The sequence below is a fragment of the Gallinula chloropus genome (genome assembly GCF_964237585.1).
Source record: "Gallinula chloropus genome assembly, chromosome: 19".
NCBI classification, from domain to species: Eukaryota; Metazoa; Chordata; class Aves; order Gruiformes; family Rallidae; genus Gallinula; species Gallinula chloropus.
In genome coordinates this window covers 1,892,827-1,910,986 of record NC_140104.1, presented here as the reverse complement: position 1 = coordinate 1,910,986, position 18,160 = coordinate 1,892,827, and the positions used below count along the sequence as shown (strand labels likewise).

The window sequence follows — 18,160 nt, the reverse complement described above, 5'->3', positions numbered from 1 at the left end:
GAACAGGAGACCCACAGCCTGAGTGGCTGCTGGTGCAGGAAAGAAGATGCCCCAACCCCAGTCCCTCAAATCATCTCCTGGGCCTCCCGGCACCTCTCCATGCCAGGGATGCCCCGCAGTCCCTGCTCGCCCCGAGCGCTGCCCACAGCCCCTCCATCCTCAGGGAAGGCTCCTGCCTGGGTGTGGCTGCATCCCCGTGGGTGGGAGGCTCCATCCCAGTGGCATGTGGGCTCGGCAGCGGGGTGGCCCTGCACCCTCCCGCACCCCGTCCCACCCCCCGCACCATGTAGGGCACCGGGAGCTCCCAGCCCAGAGCTTATAGGAAGAGGAAACGCCGTCCCCGCGCAGAGGAGGAAACCCAGCCGCCCAGATGTGTGCAGAGCAAGGCTGATAGCCTTTTTATTGGGGTGGTTTTGTTTTTGCTTTTGGTTTTTTTTTTTCTCCCCTCATCCTCTCTGCAAACAGAGGAGTCGCACCAGCGGCGCCGGGCACGGCCCGACCCACGGCGTGCTGAGAGGCAGCGCGACGGGCAGGCTGCAGCACAGCCCTGGAGCAGCCATGGGGCAGAAGTGCATGGAGAAACTGTCCTCCTTCCTCTTCGAGTATGACACCCCCAGGATGGTGCTGGTGAGGAACAAGAAGGTGGGACTGACCTTCCGGCTGATCCAGCTCATCGTCCTGGCGTACATCATTGGGTAAGGCTCCCTGGCGCCTGCTCTCCCCCAGAGTCACGCTCTCCTCCCGTGATACGAGGTGATGGAGTTGAAGGGGCTCATAAATTCCCTGTATCTTGATGCTGGGGGGTGGTGGGGGCTCATAAATTCCCTGTATCTTGATGCTGGGGGGTCGGTGGCTGGCGGCATCGCATCCTCCTGGCTCCGGCCACCCCCGCGCTGCCCAGCGTTCCCACTGCGGGTCTCCCAGCTGCCTGACTGGTCCCCGTGTCCTCCCCAGGAGCTGCTGAGCGTGCGGGCTGGAGGCTCATCCCTCCCCAGCCCCGACTCCAGCGGTGGGGCCCCGGCTCCTCGCTGAGCCACATCCAAATCCTGCTGGAGCTGCTGGACGGTGGCCTGAGAGCCTGTTGTTATTTTTATTTTCATTTCTATTAAGCAGGAGGCAGCTGGGGCCAGCACGGTGATTTGTGAGGCCCAAGCGAGACGGGACCATAAATCTCCCCGTCCACCACCCCTCCGGGGCTGAGGCCAGGATGGAGCCTGGCTCCACAGCCCTGCTTTGCTTTGCTTGTCTGAGGCAGCTCCACGAGCTGCTGCTTAAAAAGGGCAGCGAGCGGAGCAGGCGGGCGCAGCGCTGCGTGCGGGCGCGTGTCCCCGGCTGCCCTGGGGCTGCTGCTCCAGCCACGGCCATTCGGTCCCTGTCCCCTCAGTGTGGGGTGAGGGGCTGTGCCATGGGGTGTGATGGTGGATTAAAAAACCCTTGGTGTGCCCCCATGGCTGCTGTGCTCAGCCTGTGAGACTGGCACCGCTCCCGTGCGAAGGCTCCCGTGGCAGGAGGGCTGGAGGGTGAGGGGGTATCTGGCCATTCCTTGGACACAACAGGCATTTGGGGTGCAGGGGGTGCCCAGTGCAGCCCGAAGGAGAGGCAGTCCTCACTGCAAGTAGCCATGGGGAGCAGCAGTGCCCACCACTCCTTTCAGCACACATCCCCTGGAAAGGGGGATGAGCTTCCCCAGGGCTCATTGGGGGACCCCTGCATCACTCCCACCCTGCTCACTGGCTCACGAGGACCATCCTCATCCCAAACTGCTGCCAGGCCAAGGTTTCCAGGATGCTCCATCACTCCTGGCCCAGGCTGGTGTAATCAGGAGCCGTGCTGGCTCTCTGAAGGGCTGAGCCCGTGGAGCCCCCAGGCTCCAGCAGCCCCAGCCAGGGGCAGCTGCTCCTGCACACAGGGAACCGCAGAGGGGGCTGCTCAGAGCAGAACTTCGTAAGGAACCCTCTGGAGCAACCCAGCTGGAACAGGACAGGCAGCTGGGAAGAAGCAGAAAGAGAACCAGCTTAGGGACAGCCTGGGGCAGAGGGGAGCAGGTTGGCCTGAAGTTGCTGTAATTCCGACGTTTGCCTGTCTTGGTGGGGTCAGGCTGGGTCAGCAAGTGGCTGCTTGTGAGCGTGGCTGCCCCTAGCCCCACCTGCCATCAGCATCCCCTCGCTGCCTGCAGCACTGCCCCCAGCTCCCTGCCTGCACAGAGCCACGCTGCTTGAGCTTTTCTCTTCTTGGAAAGCAAGTTTGGCAGGCAGGTATTTATTTATCTGATATTTATAAGATACCCCAGCTTTAGTCTCAAGGGCAGCAGCCATGGGATGCTCCCAGGGATGAGCAGCTGTGCCCCACCAAGAGAGCCAGGGAGCAGCTCTCTCCCCATCCACTCTTCTTTCTGCAGGTACACTGAGATAAGGCAGCATCACTGCTGGCCAGGCAATGCCAGGCACTCCCCAGCTGGCCACTGCTGGCTGGATTTTGTTCCTGAGAGCCCGGTGTGGCTGTGGGATGGGGCCAGCAAGGGAAGAAGGCTTCATTGGGGAGCTACACTGGGGACTTTAACTTCTTGGGAAGGGCTTGAGGTGGCATTTCTCACCAGGGTGAAACAACACCTCGTTTGCCATGGCCATGGTTCAGCAGCAGGGTGGGGGCTGCACCTTGCCCCCCATCTGGGCTGTATCACAGTGCAGTGCCCAGCTGGGTGTGCCTGCAGGAAGGATGGGGTGGCAGTGGCAGCACTGGAGCCAGACTGAGGGGATGGTTCCACCATGGTGCTGCCCAGCTCACCGCTTCCTGCAGCCCTGTGGGCATCTTCCCCAGTGCCTAGTGTAACCAGTATAGCCCAGTATGGCCCCTCCGCCTTGGAGGGGGAAGCTGGAGCCTAGGGGTCCCACAGGTGTGGCAGTGGTGCCAAATTTCTGCTCTCATCCCCAGGCAGATGTCACCCCTGGGGTCCCTTCGCCCCCTGCCCCAGGATGCCAACAGGGCTGAAAGCCAAAGAGCACCGTGCCCAACAGTTCCCCGTAGGGTGCAGCTCCCGTGGGGCAGCCCCCTGGGCAGCACCCAGGGCTCCCCCATTGCCCTCCAAGCTGTCTGCTGGGTGCCTGAGGATGCCAGGCCGGTGTCAGGGCTGTCCCACCAGCAGCACGCTGGCTCTGTCAGTGCCAGCAGGGACAAAACCCAGATCACTCCTTTTTTAGCGCCGGGGACGCGCGGCGCTGCCGGCAGCGCTTCCCGAAATGGTTGCTCCCCCGTGTTTATAGTCTCCCTGAGCCAGAGTTAATCCAGCAGCAGCTTGTTTATGCCACAGGTTAAACAGTGTCAGGAGCTGGCCCTGGCAGGCTGTGTGGCAGGCTGGGAAGCGCAGGGAGAGCCCTGTGCCAGTCAGCACCGTGGCACCAGGTCTGCTCCTGCAGCCTTGGTGCGGCTGGAGCCACGGGGCTGGTCCCTCTGCTGGGTGGGGAAGGGTGGCCCTGGATGTGAATTGAGTTCAGGCTCAGCCATAGCTTGGCCCTGGAGGCTCTGGTTTTTGGAAAGTGCCCATGTAGGGGTACCAGGAGGGTCTGGGAGAGTCACTGAGCCCAGCAAGGTGCAACCCACCCAGGCTTTAATCCCAGATAGCCGATGGTTTCACCACTGCTTCACCCTCCTTCACACACCTCCCACCACAAAACGTGTCCCAGTCCCCAAAATAAATCACCCCACTGTGGAAGTCAGGTCCTGCAGCTACCACATGCCTGGGGCAAGGGGTGGGAGAGCTCAGCAACACATCCCTCATCCAGCTGGAGGAAGTTGGGTAAACCAACCCCCAGGTGGGACTTGGTAGAAGAAGCTGCAGCCCAGAGTGATGAGCTGGGACTATTGCAGATGAAGGTTGGTGGCCACACTCACCCCCTCATCCTTCCCTCTCCAGGTGGGTTTTCCTCTATGAGAAGGGCTACCAGTCTCAGGACAGCATCGTCAGCTCGGTGTCGGTGAAGCTGAAGGGCCTGACGCTGACCAATGAGAGTGTCTTGGGCCCTCACATCTGGGATGTGGTGGATTATGTTTTCCCACCCCAGGTAAGGAGGCAGGGAAGGTGGGTTAGGGGGGTGGGTTTTGTGCTGATGGTCACTTTTCTCCACGTGCCAGTGTGGCAATGGGCTCCTGGTGAAGGCTTTCCATGGGGTTACCCAGGACCTGGGGTCCCTGTGGTGGGAAGCTGGGTGCTCCTGCCACAAAGCTCTCCCTACACACCTCCCCTGAGGAGCATTTGGTGTTTGGGACCCACCATGGTTGAGGAGGCAAGTTTGAGGCTGCCTCCATAAAGACCAAGGCTTCTTTGGTGCCTCCAGATGGGCAGCAGTGGGGGGTCCTCCACTGCAGCCCCCCAGCGACCCCATCAGCTTCCCAAGCTGCAGCAGAGGAGGGCAGAAGACTCAGAGTTAGGGAGAAGGGTGCCATCTGCTTGGATGTGCCTCAGTGCTTTGGGTGCCCAATGCCTTGCCCCAGGGAAAGGCTCCTTGCAGAGACTCCATCAGAAAGCACTGTGGCAGCTGTGAGCTGGTTGGCTGTGTCTCCACAGGGGGACAGCTCGTTCGTGGTGATGACCAACTTCATCGTCACCCCTGGACAGAAACAAGGAACCTGCCCAGAGGTAAACACACTGGCTGCCTTCAGCAGCCTCAGCTTCTGTGATGGAGGGGGGCTGTGGTGAGGGGAGGGTTGGGATGGGGGGGTTGTGGTGGGGGGGGTTGTGGTGAGGGGAGGATCGGGGTGGGGGGGTTGTGGTGAGGGGAGGATCGGGGTGGGGGGGTTGTGGTGGTGGCACTGGGAAGCTTTCCTGATGGTGGGAGGTTTAGTAGAAGCCTGAGCCTGGCCCTGTGTTGCTGCTCCTGGCCTGTGAAGGCTTTTGTTCTGCTGAGAAATGCCCAGTGTTCCTTTAGGTTGTCTCCCCTCTGAGATGACCCAGGAGAGCTGACCCAAGGCCTCAATAAAAGCATCCACCTGGAGTTTACAAATGAAATCCCCTTTATTCCTGCCTAATCTGGACATAGAACCCCAGCCTGGTCTGGGTTGGGAGGGACCCCAAGGGTCACAGAGCTCCAACCCCCTGCCACAGGCAGGGCCACCGACCTCCAGCCTGGAGCTACACCAGGCTGCCCAGGCCCCATCCCGCATCCCTGGCTGGGCAGCGCTGTGCAGACACGGCTCTGGCTGCAGCCAGGTGCCATTTCCCCTGAGGAAAGTGCTGCCTGGCGAGGCAGGAGGGGCAGAGGGACCCGTCCCCCGGGCCCATGCTGAGGGGGGGCTGCCTGCTTCCCCCCCACAGCTGCCGGACGCGGGCCCCTGCGCGCGGGACAGCGACTGCAGCAAAGGGAAGTACAGCCGCCAAGGACAAGGTACAGCACACGAGCCCTGGCACTGGTGCCACTGGTGAGGCTCGCTGAGCACAGTGGGCTCCAGCAGAGCCACAGGGCTGGGGCGTCTGGTGGTGGTGGTCGGGGGGGGGTTACCTGGTTTGGACACCAGCTGACAGGGGCCTGTCAGAAAAGCCTCTGACATGCTGGGTGAGGGTCCCCCCTGGGCTGGTCCTGCTTTCCTTGTCTGAGAGAGATCTGAGCTGCACAGATCTCTGCCAACAAAGGGTAAACCAGACTCCACCATTTCCCCTCAGCGTTGTCCTTCCAGCAGTGCAGCATCTCCTGAGGGTGTTTTAGCAAGAACAGTGCCCAGCTGCCCCCCTGTACAGGAGAAGCCCCTGCTGTGAGCTGAGATGCCACCGTTCATTACCCTTTAGAGAAAGGGGCAGCCAAGCCCTGAGCGTCCCGTGCCCTGGTGTCTGCAGCAGGGCTTCAAGCTCCAAGCAGATCCCACCCATCCCAGTGCAAGGCTGGGCTTTCTCAGCTGTCTCTCTTCCCTGCAGGGCTCATGACAGGCAAGTGTGTGCATTTCAACAGCTCTGTGAAGACCTGTGAGATCTTTGGCTGGTGCCCTGTTGAAGTTGATGACCACGTTCCCAGGTGAGGAATGACTTTCTAGTCCCACCAGCAGCCCTCACTGCAGGACAGAGCAAGCCTGGGCTCTGTGGGCTGCTGCAAGGACTGGGAGGATGCCAACCCTGTGGCTGCACGTGCTGCCTGCTGTTCTCAGGGTGTTTGTGCCTTTCCTGGCATGGTTTGCTCCCCACAGTGCTGGCAGCTCATGCCATCTCTGCTGTGTGCTCTCTGCATGGACCATCAGCCCCCAGCTATCCCACTTGCCTTCAGAGTAAAGTTGTGCTCTGCCCGTGAGGTGTTCTCCACCTCCAGCATCCACAGGCCACTGTGAAGCACCTCCTGGTAGTTCCAAAGTCCTTTTCTTCTTTGTGTGACCTCTGTTGTTGGGTGCACAGAGACAGCCACAGCCCCACTGTGGTGGCCAGGGAAGCATGCAGACCCTTGAGCTCTCTTCCAGGCACTTTTGGGGTTTCTTCCCCAAACCCCAGCACCCTCTCTGCCCCCTAACAGGCATTTCCATCCTTCCTCAGGGCTTTTCCCAACCTTGTTGGGATCTTTCACTTAGAAAGGAAAGGGGTGAGATCTCCAGTTTCCCTGGGTCCTGCTCCTCCCAGTTTGGATGAATCTCCCCCCTAGAGCCCAGACAGCTGAGTGATGGACACGTGTTGACACTTGTGTTTTTCAGCCCTGCCCTGTTGTCAGAAGCAGAGAAGTTCACCTTGTTCATTAAGAACAGCATAACCTTTCCCAGGTTCAAGGTGTCCAGGTAAGGGGGTGGCTTCTGCTTAGTCCCCATGTCCCTTAGAGGAAGCCATGGGTGTAGCTGGATGCTTGACACAGAGGATGCTGTCCCTCATCAGCAAGCCCAGAACTACTCTAACCATGGCTCTGATCACTGGATTAGGTGATGGGAACAAAGACATTTCTCTCCCAAACCTGCCCTGGCTGGTAGCTGTGGTTAAAGAAAAGATTTCTATTGTCCCCTGAGCTCCCCTCACATCATCATAGAATCCCAGACTGGTCTGGGTTGGGAGGGACCCCAAGGGTCACAGAGCTCCAACCCCCTGCCACAGGCAGGGACACCAACCTCCAGGCCTGGAGCTACACAAGGTTCCCCAGGGCCCCATCCAACCTGGCCTTGAACACCCCCAGGGACGGGGCACCCACCCCCTCTCTGGGCAGCCTGTTCCAGCCCCTCACCACTCTCTCTGCAAAGAACTTCCCCCTAACACCTAATCCAAACATTCCCTCCTCCAGCTTCACTCCATCCCCCTTGTCCTGCCAGTCTCTGCCCTTCTAAAAAGTTGATTCCCCTCCTGTTCCCTGAGGTCCCCCCACAGCCTTCTCTTCTCCAGGCTGACCCAGCCCAGCTCCCCCAGCCTCTCTCCATAGGGGAGCTGCTCCAGCCCTCTGAGCATCCCCATGGCTCCTCTGACCCCTCTCCAACAGTCCCACATCTTCCTTGTATTAGGATCCCCAGCTCTGGACACAGGACTCCAGCTGGGGCTTCACAAGGGCAGAGCAGAGAGGGACAATCCCCTCCCTGTCCCTGCTGCCACCTCTCTGCTGATGGAGCCCAGGATCCCATCACCCCCATGAGCTGCAAGAGCCACTGCTGGCTCATGTGAAGTTTCTCACCCACCAGAACCCCCAGGTCCTCCTCAGCAGGGGCTCTTCTCCCAGGCTGTATCTATGGCTGGGATTCCTAAATACTCCCTGGGTGAGTTGCAGATGACACTAAGCTGGGACAAGTGTTGATCTGCCTGAGGATAGGGAGGCTCTTCAGAGGGAAGCTCCCAGTTCTCACCTGTTTCTGCACAGGTCATAGGGCTGTCCCCTTGCAGGCAGCGCTGGCAGCAGTGCTGCTGGCTGGAGGCACAAGCAGCAGAGGATTGATGATGCTGCTGATCGTGTCTCTGATCTGGAAGGAGTGAACAGAAGCTGTTTGTGCTGAAGGCAGCAGATTCCTCTCTCTAAGCGGGTCACATCCCTGCGTTGTAGCCAAGGTTAAATGCCCTGGCAGCCAGCATGCTTGGCAAAGGCTCAAGCCAACCTCATGCTGCAGCCTGGGAGGTGGCTGGGAGAGGGGATCCCCCTCCAGCAGCACGGGGGGTGGCAGCAAGGGCAGGCAGGACAGAGCGGGTGCTGGGGGTGAGGGTGGCCGGGCTGGCTGCTCTTGCAGAGGCTGAGCAGGAGCTGGCTGGGTCATGGGGAAACTTCCTGCCTTTGATCGTTGCTGCTAATTAACTGCTGAGCATAAACAATGGGATGGGGTTGAGCAAGGCGGAAGTCTTGCAAAACCTTCTGGGTCAGGGAGGCTTCACAGAGAGGCTATTTTTAGGTGAAAGAGCAGAATGAGGTGGAAGGCAAGATGATGTCCCCACATTTTCACCCTTCCTGGAGGAAATCCAGCGAAATCCAGCAAAGTGTGAAGCCTGGAGGGTACACTGACCATGAGCTGTGCCAGATGAAAACTGACCATTGCCTGGCTGAGCCCATGCACGAGCTGATGTGCCAGTATGAGAGGCAGCAGGGAGGGATGGTGGAGGCCATGGGAGGGTTTGCAAAGCCAAGAAATGAAAGAGGGGGCTGCTAGAAGAGGTGGGGACCAACAGACGTGTGCTGGGTTTGGGCAGCAGGCAAACCAGCAGGCCCAAAGCAGAGGTGGAGAAATCTGCAGGAGAGGAAACAGCAGTGGCCTCCTCCACAGGAGGCTCAAGGGAAATGAGCTGCTGATGGGGTGGGAGAAGCCAGGCAGGGCTGGAGGAAAGCATCTACTCTCCATGTGTGGGGTCTGATGGGCACTGGGGGGAGGAGGATGAGACCCTGAGCTTTGACTTTACCTGGGTTTGAGCAATAGGTTGGATCAGAGACCTCCAAAGGTCCTTCCACACTGGGTTACTCAGACTCAATCACTCTCTTTCCATTCTCAGGCGCAACTTGGTTGAGAGCGTTACCAAGCAGTACCTGAAGAGATGCACCTACCACAAGGTCACTGATTCCCTGTGCCCCGTGTTTGACCTGGGATACATTGTGAAGGAATCGGGTCAGAATTTTACCTTCCTGGCTGTTAAGGTGCTTCAATTTCAACTACTGTTTCTTGCTGATGTGGAGAGGGATCGGGGCAGAGGGGTCATCCCCAGCTGCTGGGACACACAGGCTCTGTTTGCTCCAGGACTCACAAGGCGATGTCAGAACTGGCTCTTAAAGATCATGAATCTCCTCAGGCCTGGCCTAATATTTAAGCCTTTCTTGGAAACTCCCCTGTAAGCTTGACAATATTTGTCCTGCTGGCAGTAAATCCAGGGTTTGGTTTGATTTGTGCAATGAGTAACTGGAGCTGTGTGGCCAGATCCCACATCCAGCTGAGCTGGGGAACCTGGGCTGGACGGTCCAACTGCACGTGGCAAATGGCAGCTTCTCTGGAGGCTCAGAAATGCAGCTTTGCCCCACTCTTCCCAGGCTGGTATGCTAGAGTATCTGCTGCTTCTGCACCACAGAGCCTGAAGCTCACTTTGCCAGGCGTTAAATAAACTCAGAGGTTTGCCTGTGTTAAAGGGGGGCACAGCTAGCTGGGAGGGATTGCTTCATTCCCTAGCAAGTGGCCCTTTCTCTTAGAGGAGGTCTTCTCCTGGGACTCATGGGTTCATTTGGCTGTGCTCTGTGACTGTCTTTGTTTTTCTGTGTGACACGAAAGGTTTGGTGGCAGGGTTGAGCCGCAGGAGAGGGGAATCTCGTGGTCACAGTCGTGGTGGGGGGAAGCCTGTCCCACAAGGACTGAGGGGGATCTGCAGTGAGTGCTGCATCTCAGGAACACCACCACAGGGTGCTGGACAGGAATCAGAGGGCAGGAATTGAGTCCTGTACCCAGCATTTAGGGCAGCAGTTGTGCTGCATAAGGTGATGGATGTGCACGATGCCAAGGTTGGCAGGCAGGGTGGAGGCAGCAGCGGGGTCCCTGTGCCCTGGAGAGCCAGGACAACTGGTAGCATTGAGACAGGCTGCCTGTGAGGAGGGAAAGCATTTCTCAGTGCAGGCTGGGTCCGAGGAGGAGCGATCTCATGCCTGCCCTCTCCTGTGCAGGGTGGTGTGGTGGGCATCACCATCGACTGGAACTGTGACCTCGACTGGCCCGTCCGGTACTGCAAACCCATTTACCAGTTCCACGGCCTCTACAACGACGACAGCAATGTTTCCCCAGGCTTCAACTTCAGGTGAGGAGACCCCTCTCAGCTCTGCAGGCACAACTCAGGGGTGATGTCTGTCAGGATCCTGCAGCGCTCAAGGGATGGTGGCAGACCAGGGAGCGCTCTCCAAAAGACAGTGCTCACTTTAGATGGCATGAGAAAAGTGAAAACCCATGCCTTGGCCTCAAAATCACCCTGTTGCCTTTCCCTGTACACATGCTGCCCCTTGCAGACTCTCCCACTCAGCTGAGCTCTTGGGAAGCCCCTTGGAGGACTGGATTTGGTGCAGGGGCATCTCACGTGTTCCCACACTTGGAAGCATTCAGTCACAGCATGACACCTAGGCAGGAGCTGCTGCTCTAACTGCTGCTCTGTGTGAAGCTGCTGCTGCTGCTTCTGTGCTGCTGTCTGCTGCCACGTAGCACTCAGGCTCAGCAGGTATCAGCACAAGCTTTAACTCCAACTTGCAGACAGGGAAACTGAGGCACAGAGGGGAGAGGTGCCAGCAGCCCAGCTCCCTTGGGGCAGTTAAGGAGAGGGTGTGGAGCAGGTCTGTGACACCACATCCCCAGATATTTGTCCTGCTCTGCAGCCCACCAGAATCTGATGCTGTTGGGTTGCAGGGGGCTGTTAGACACCCTGGCAGGCCATTAACACTCCCCATCCAATCGGACAGGTATGCCAAATACTACAAAGAAGATGGGATGGACAAGAGAACCCTCTACAAGGTGTTTGGGATCCGCTTCGACATCTTGGTGAATGGCAAGGTAAGGGTGGCCAGGCGCAGGGTTTGTCCCTGGATTCCTGCTGCCACCTCCTCAGGACATGGGCTCACGTTCCAGCTCTGTAATGTAGCCCCAGGGTCTCCTGGGGCCAGAAAACACAGTGTGAGTGGCTTCCCTGGGTGCTGACCTCCTCACAGCAGCCAGGGAAGGGAACATAGAGGGGAAAGCCCGTTTTACAGGCACATCTACTGGCTACAGTTCAGCCAGTGGCTTTATCACAACAACCCTCCTGATGGGGTGGGGGGAACTGTGGGAAGTCAAAATATTTCCTGGTGTTTCCAAAAGCTGAAAATTTTAATTTTTCTATTTTTCTCTCTTTCTTCTGGCTGGAAGAAGAGGCTTTTCCTTCTTGTGTTCCCACTGGGAATATTTAAAGGGTATACATTTCTTTTTTTAATTAAAAATACAGGAAGCAAAGTCATTTCACTTTGTGTCAGCCCTGAACCATCCTGCCATACTTCTCTGTTTGATCAGGGAGCTTCGAACCAGCTCTTACCCAGCTCCTCCTCCTCTCTGAGCTGAGGCTGAGGTTTGGCTGGCTGCAGGGCACTTCAGCTGTGGCACCTTTTTTCTTTCCCCTGATTTTAACGTGTCACCTGTCTTCTCCAATGTGTTCAGGCAGGCAAATTTGACATCATCCCAACCATGACCACGATTGGCTCTGGAATTGGGATTTTTGGCGTGGTAAGTTTTATTCCCAGCTTCTATATGGAGAGTCTCCAACCATTGGAGAGTCTCCAACTGTTCTCCTTGCCTGTGTCACCCATGGGGAAGTGTCCCTGGTGAAATACCCGTTCCCATTTGGGCGAGTGGGATGGGTGGAAAGGGGGAAGGAGGTTCTCTCCTGCCTTGCTACCTCTGGAAAACAGATTCCTGCTGTCCACTGCCGTGCTGAGTGAGGGTAAGGCAGGTGTTTGTGGCAGGGCCATGGTAGCTTGCTGGTTTCAGGCTGGAACTAGCATGGAGGGGGGCTGGAGGTGATGAGCACGACAGAAAACCAGCATCCTGTTTGGTTGTGGTTATTAGAGACTTTGGCATGACCCCAGGTGCGTTGTGCTCTGTGTGTACCTACAGTGGAAACATTTCACTTCTGCTGACTTAAATAGCCCAGGACTGAACCCAGCACACTTTGCTTCTGTCCTCAACGGGCATCCAGGGGTTGGGTGCTCTTCAGCAGCTGCCACGTCCTGGGTTGCAGCAGCAGTGACCCTGATCCGTGGGGCAAGCTGGTACAAGCAGCACAGGGCTGAGAGGCCAACCCCAACACTAACTGTGCTTTGCTTTAAGGCCTCTGTCCTCTGTGACCTGCTCCTGCTGCACTTCCTCCAGGGACGGGACTACTACAAGCAGAAGAAATTCAAATACGCGGAGCAGGAGCCTGTAAGTCCCAGCCCGTCCCTCCCCTGCGCACTGAGGGTGGATGTGGGCATGAGTTGTGATGCTCTAACCCAAACAGCCTTTATCCTGAGAGGAAACCAGGTGCCATCTGTAGCTAGTGGGAATCTCGAGCCCTCAAGACCGTCAGAAACTGGGATCCAGGAATCTCCTCTCCAAATTTACAGAGACCTTCTCTATGACTCCCTGTTAATGGCTTCATTCCCGCCCCTGATCTCCAGACATTCCAGTGTCTGGTAGCTTTTGCATTGCTTCAAGGGAAGCAGGGGCAGACTGGTGCTTTAGCAAACTGGCAGATGTCCCCTTCTGTGCTTTCTGAGAACACCTCCATGACTGTGGGATGTTTTATGGCCCTTCATAGGACAGGAATACAGTATACACAGGGGCTTAGAAGGTGCTGTTCACCCCTGGTTTTCCCTGCCATTAGGAAGGGGGAGGTCTGTAACAGACACTTTGTTTTCTTGCATTTGATGTTTTCTCTCATTTAACCTCCAGTCAAAGTTGCATAAGAAGCAAAAGGAGCTGGACAACACACAGTGAGAGGTGAGTGGGGTTTGCCCAGCCCTGCTAGCACATGGCTGGTGGGAGTGAGGACTTTGGGTCCCAGGGCCAGCCCAAGGCCCCTAGGAAGGCAGCAGGGCTCCAGGGAGGCACGGAGGAGGTCTGATTCCGGGCTGTAATGTGTAACCTGGGGTCATCAGGGCTGCACTGGGTGCAGGATGTGGCACTGATAGCACATCTTCGATGGCAGCATCACTTGAAGAGGGACAGAGGGCGGCAAGACACCAGAAATCACTGTGCACCTTTCTCTCTTGGCAGAATCCACGCTGACAAACCTGTGCCCTCTTCCTCCTCCTCTCCTAAGACACAGTCGTTATCCCCTGTCCCCAGCCAGCAGGAGCAGAGTCCCACACGGGCTGCTGGGAGCGCGGTACCCTGCGGCCAGGGCAGGGCCCGGCTGGCTCGGAGCGCTGCCGCTGCTGGGACACACCGCGCTGCTGCGGCTGGGCTCAGCACAGGGACCCGCGGGACCCTCCACCCGCCCCGCTGCCGGGCACGGGCTCGGACACCTCTGCAGGCTCTTCTGAAGGCTCCAGCTGCACCCTGCCCGCTGTGCTGGGGCTGTCTGTCCTGGGAGAGCATCGCTGCCTCTCCTCTCCAGAGGCACCCTTGGCCAGCTCCCACCTGAGGAGAGGGGAAGGGCAGAAGAGCTGGCAAGAACCATGCCCGGACCCTCAGCATGGGAGAAAAACGCTTATTTTTAAGGATGTATTTTATTAAAAAAATAACTAAATAAACCTTTAGTTTTTCTACTACATCCCTCTGCAGTGCCCATGCTTGCCCCAGGATGGGAGGTATGTGGTGCTGTTCTGCACGGGGGGGGGGGGGGGGGGGTTGTGCTTGCAAAGCCATCCTGTAAATCTGGCTGGAGCATGGGGCCTGGGAGGGGGGTTGGTGCCGGCTCCCCCCGGCTCTGCCTTCCTGAGCAGGGTCCCTGGGGGTCTGGCCACGAGTGGGGTTGTTATGAGGGGTCACTGGGGTTTCCTCCTCAGCCAGGCTGAGGAGAGGTGGATAACACTGGCACGCTGCTGGCCATCAGGAATAACTACCCAGTACCAGCCTTCTGCTGCCTGCACCAGTTAGAACTGACCTTGGCTGTAGCATGACTAACCAGCTTGTTGCACTGAGGAGCAAAACTTCCCCTCTCTGCTGGAGGGCTTCACTACTCAGTGTGTGCAGTTGGACATCAAGAGTTACACCACAGGCCCCCATCACTACGAGCTCATAAGGACACAGAGGCACAGTTGCAAGTGATCTTCCATCAAAAGCCCAGCAAACATCTCAAGCCATACAGTCCCCGGGGGCAGGTTCTTTGCTCTCAGGAGGCTATCCCAGCTTTCCCAGGCAGAGAAAGCTGCCTGGGCTGTGGAGGAGTCGGTGCCAGGGGAGCGGGGCTGGTGGCATGGCCATGCAGCGCTGCATGGTCCCCATCTAGTGCAACGGTGCAGCTCTCCAGCAAGCTGCAGCCAGCAGAGGGGACTGCAAGACCATCTCACACAGACGCGCCTGGAGAAAATTCAGCTGCTGAAGATCGGAGGAAGTGAAGCAAGAGCGCTCAGGTAACCTTTTGCACCCGCTTAAACTGGGTCAGTCGCCAGTCATAACTTAAAATAACTATCCGATGCTGCAGGTAGAGCAGGGGGTTGTTTCTGCCTGCTTAAGCTTTCAAGCTGCTTGCAATCCCAAGCTCTTGTTCGTTCCTAGGGAGTATTACAAGATAGTATAGGGAATTAGGAAAAAATGCTACTTGTAAGTGATTCCCTGTAGTTGCTATTCAAAACCTCTGAGCTGGGATCCCTAAAAATCCCAAGCCTGCTTTAAAAATCACAGGAGGGTTTATTTGCATCTCCTTGCTTGTTTTCACAAACACAGACTCGTTGGGGATCCTTTTCTTTGGTTTTCATTCACCAGCCATCTCTGCAACCAGCAGAACGAGATAGTGTCATTTTAATTCTGTCACCAAACCAAGCTCCTGAGCCAGGGCTGGTGGCTTGCAGGTGGATGCCACGCAGAGCAGGAGTTGTCTGGAAGAAACTAAGCAAGTGTGTCTGATTTTTACAGGCAGTGCTCCCCTCTGCAGTATAAAAAGGCAGGGAAAGCCTATGGTAATTGTTTTGGTCCCTTTCTTTTCCCAGAGGGGCTGCAGCTGGTGCTCGGTGGTGGGAGGGTTAGGAGGGAGGGCTGGTCTGCTCAACCCCATGGGGCTGGAGAGTGCAGATGCTCTTTTCAGCATTGCAGCTCCCAGATGCTTCTCCTGGTGTCTTCCAGGTGGTTAAAATCCTTAGAAACTTACTGACTGCAGGACAGCCCACAGCAGTTCAGCGCACTGACAATCTGAAATCGTGCTGGGTTTGAGACGTGCCCTGAGAGAGAGAGGCTGCACCCTGCAGTGTCCTGGTGTTGCTACTGAGCGTGGTGCAGTGCAAGTCTCAGTGGGGAGGTGTGGGTGGCCAGCAGGACCATAGTCCTGGCCTCTTGGTTCACCCTGATCTTGCTCTTAGGGTCAGGAAAGGCTTCCCTGTGCTTGTGGCCTGAAAGCAGCTGTATCTGAAGCTTTCAAGGAGCAGCCAGCACATCCTTTGCTGTGCTGTCACCTCCGAGCAGCGAGCCACAGTGTCACCCAAACCCAAAGGGATTCGGTCATCCTGGGGAGAACACTTCAATGAGGGTTTGCTGTGCTGCTTCCTGTGTTTGCTGTGGCAGTTGAGGGTTGGGTTGTGGGTTTGTTGCTTGGGGTTTCTGAACTCATTCAATGGCTTTTTAGTTTTTGCACGGTTACTTAGCTAATAGAAAATTATGAATAGGAAAGGAACCTTCAGTAACTCAAACACTGCCCCAGTCATCTCAGCCAGAAAGTGCACAAGAGAGAATGTATATTACTCTCCAGCTCATCTCTAATCATTACCAACAGCTCTAATGAACCCTTGAATGTGCTGTTGTCAGTGCAGCGCTCTGAGGGTCCAGCAGTGCTCTCTTGCACTGCTCATGGGTGTTAGATGAAGAGAGTGCAGTGTCAGCATCCCCACTTTACACAAAGGGAAGGCAAGGCACAAGCAAGGACCTTCTGGCCGTGTACGCAGACGTGGTGAGCAGATCCTGCCTCTCACCAGCTATTATTATCTGCGAAGGTTACTGAGTTGGATCTGGTACAAATAACATCTTTTCATCCCCACAGGCCTGGTTACTCTGAAAGAAATCAAGTGGCACGGATACTTCAGAAGAGAAATTGCAGAAAAACTTCTTTGGCAATAATTCTGCTGGGTAGCGATGCTGCAGAGATGAGGAATTGTATTTCAACCTCTGCAGAGCTGGCAACATTTAATCATGATGTTTGTGCACAGTTCCCAGCACAATGAGGCCCTGATTTCCACCTGGTGCTTCCAGACACTGTAACAATACAAATTAAAAATGAGTAACGCAACGAAAGAGAGAGCTCTTCCCTGGGCAACCTCTCCTGTCTCTGAGCCCACTCATTCCATCTCTGCCACAGCAGAGTCCCTTTTATTTTTAACTCAGCCCTCCACTTACGAGAGTCCTGGATTTTTCCCTAAAAAAGCACCTGCCTTTCTGGTTGCACTAATTCCCCTTCTCTTTTGATGTGGGAGCACGCTTTCAGTGGGATAAACCTCTGGCTGACACACAGTGAAGGACTGACAGGAATATTCATGTCCTCCTGGCTCTAAAGGATGCTTTTATTTGCCCCAAAGACACACATTCTCGGGCCAGACTGTGCTGGGTGGCAAAAGGACCCTCTCTGCACCAGCAGGGTGGTTACGGCTCACGGTCGCTGCTGCCAGCTCTGTATTAATTATGCCACACTATTTTCTTTTGCTGTCTTTGGTGAAGCGCTCTCTCTCCTTCTGTTGTGTGTTTCTAATTGCTTTATTGCCTTATTTTAGAAAGCCTGAAAGTCCTAAGTGCCCAACTGGAGTCTGAATATAGCAGCGGCGCAGCCAAACGACGAGCTCCCTCGCAGGGCTGATCGGGGATCGCTCCAGTTAACAGAGCTCTGCCTACTGGTACCAAGCACGGATCCTGCTCAGCTTCATGGCACCACTGAGAGACTGGGCCCAAGCTGTTCTTAGAAGAAATGATGTCTTCAACTCTTTTTTTATCCTCACGTACTTGTGAAATGCCTTAGGGGAATGTGAAGTCTCTGTCTCATGATTATGACTCAAGGGCAGGTTGAATAAACACCCTCCTGGTCCTTGCACCCAGACAGCAGGTGGGAAGTGACAGTTACCACCCAGCTACACCCAACTGGGACTGAACAGAAATGCCAACGTTTTATTTTAACTTCGTTAGAGCCATCATGGTCTCAGCGTGGGAGAGACATTATCTGGGGTTCCTTTTGCTGCTCTGCAGTGGAACCACCTGTGTGGGAAGGGAAACTGAGGCATGTGATTTGTGTTTGGTTTGTTTTCTGGAAGAAATAGCAGCTCAGACTGAGACTGGCTAACCAGGCTGTGTCACTAGGCCAAGTGCTAGCCAGCTGTGCCAGAGGCACAGGTTTCAAACCCTGATGCTGGGGCTTCAGATGTCACTGGTGATGTAAAGTGCCTGATGCTAAAGGAGACAGGTCTTTAGGGGACAATCCTCAGCACTTCCCAGTCAGTCAGCACCTCCCAGGCACCTCCCAGCCAAACAGGAATCAGCCCAAAGGGCTTCTGAACCCCCTGAGCACACTTCTTAGCAGTAGTTATGGCAAGAGGAGCAGGAGGCTGAAAGGGCAGTTGTCCCTGTATAAGCAAGGCCCCGCTTGATCGAATTGGAAGCCCCTGAGAAGTGGGTCAGTGTTTTATCTTTTCAGTGTTCTGGGTTTTCAGAGCATCTCTCATGCCCTGGAGCCACAGGACCACCGTGTCTCCACAGGCACAGGTCCTGTGCACTTACAGACAGGCATCTGAGGAGGTTGCCGGGGCCTTCACTGCTCCGGGCTGGGAGGAGACTTGGCTTTTACCTTGAGTCCACCACAGCCAACAGGCAGCCCAGGAGCTCAGCCTGGTGACTGCCTTGAAATGGTATCTAATTAGTGATCATTAGTTAATATCCAGAGATGCTGGAAGAAGGCAGTGGCTTTTGAAGTGTGAATGGAGGTGCTGAGGTTCTCTGCTGTCCTGTTACAATCATAGAATTGTCTAGGTTGGAAAAGACCTTTCAGATAACAGAATCCAACCCTTTTCCCAGCACTGTCACCACCACCACTAGACCACGTCCCTGTGATCCTTGGGGGTCCCTTCCAGCCCGTGCCATTCTA

At 56.1% G+C, this 18,160-nt stretch overlaps 1 protein-coding gene across 1 annotated transcript; it reads left to right on the top strand.

The window, feature by feature from the left end:
- Positions 1–558: 558 nt before the first annotated feature.
- Positions 559–13,652, top strand: P2RX1 (purinergic receptor P2X 1; the record flags this gene model as incomplete). The annotated part of the gene is made up of 13 exons (XM_084273172.1): positions 559–695; positions 3,911–4,058; positions 4,562–4,633; positions 5,309–5,378; positions 5,903–5,999; positions 6,661–6,741; positions 8,909–9,050; positions 10,059–10,189; positions 10,839–10,929; positions 11,566–11,631; positions 12,235–12,327; positions 12,838–12,885; positions 13,162–13,652. 12 exons carry the CDS (start codon positions 559–561, stop codon positions 12,880–12,882), a joined length of 1,173 nt encoding a protein of 390 aa, XP_084129298.1. The 3' UTR covers positions 12,883–12,885; positions 13,162–13,652.
- Positions 13,653–18,160: the final 4,508 nt, after the last annotated feature.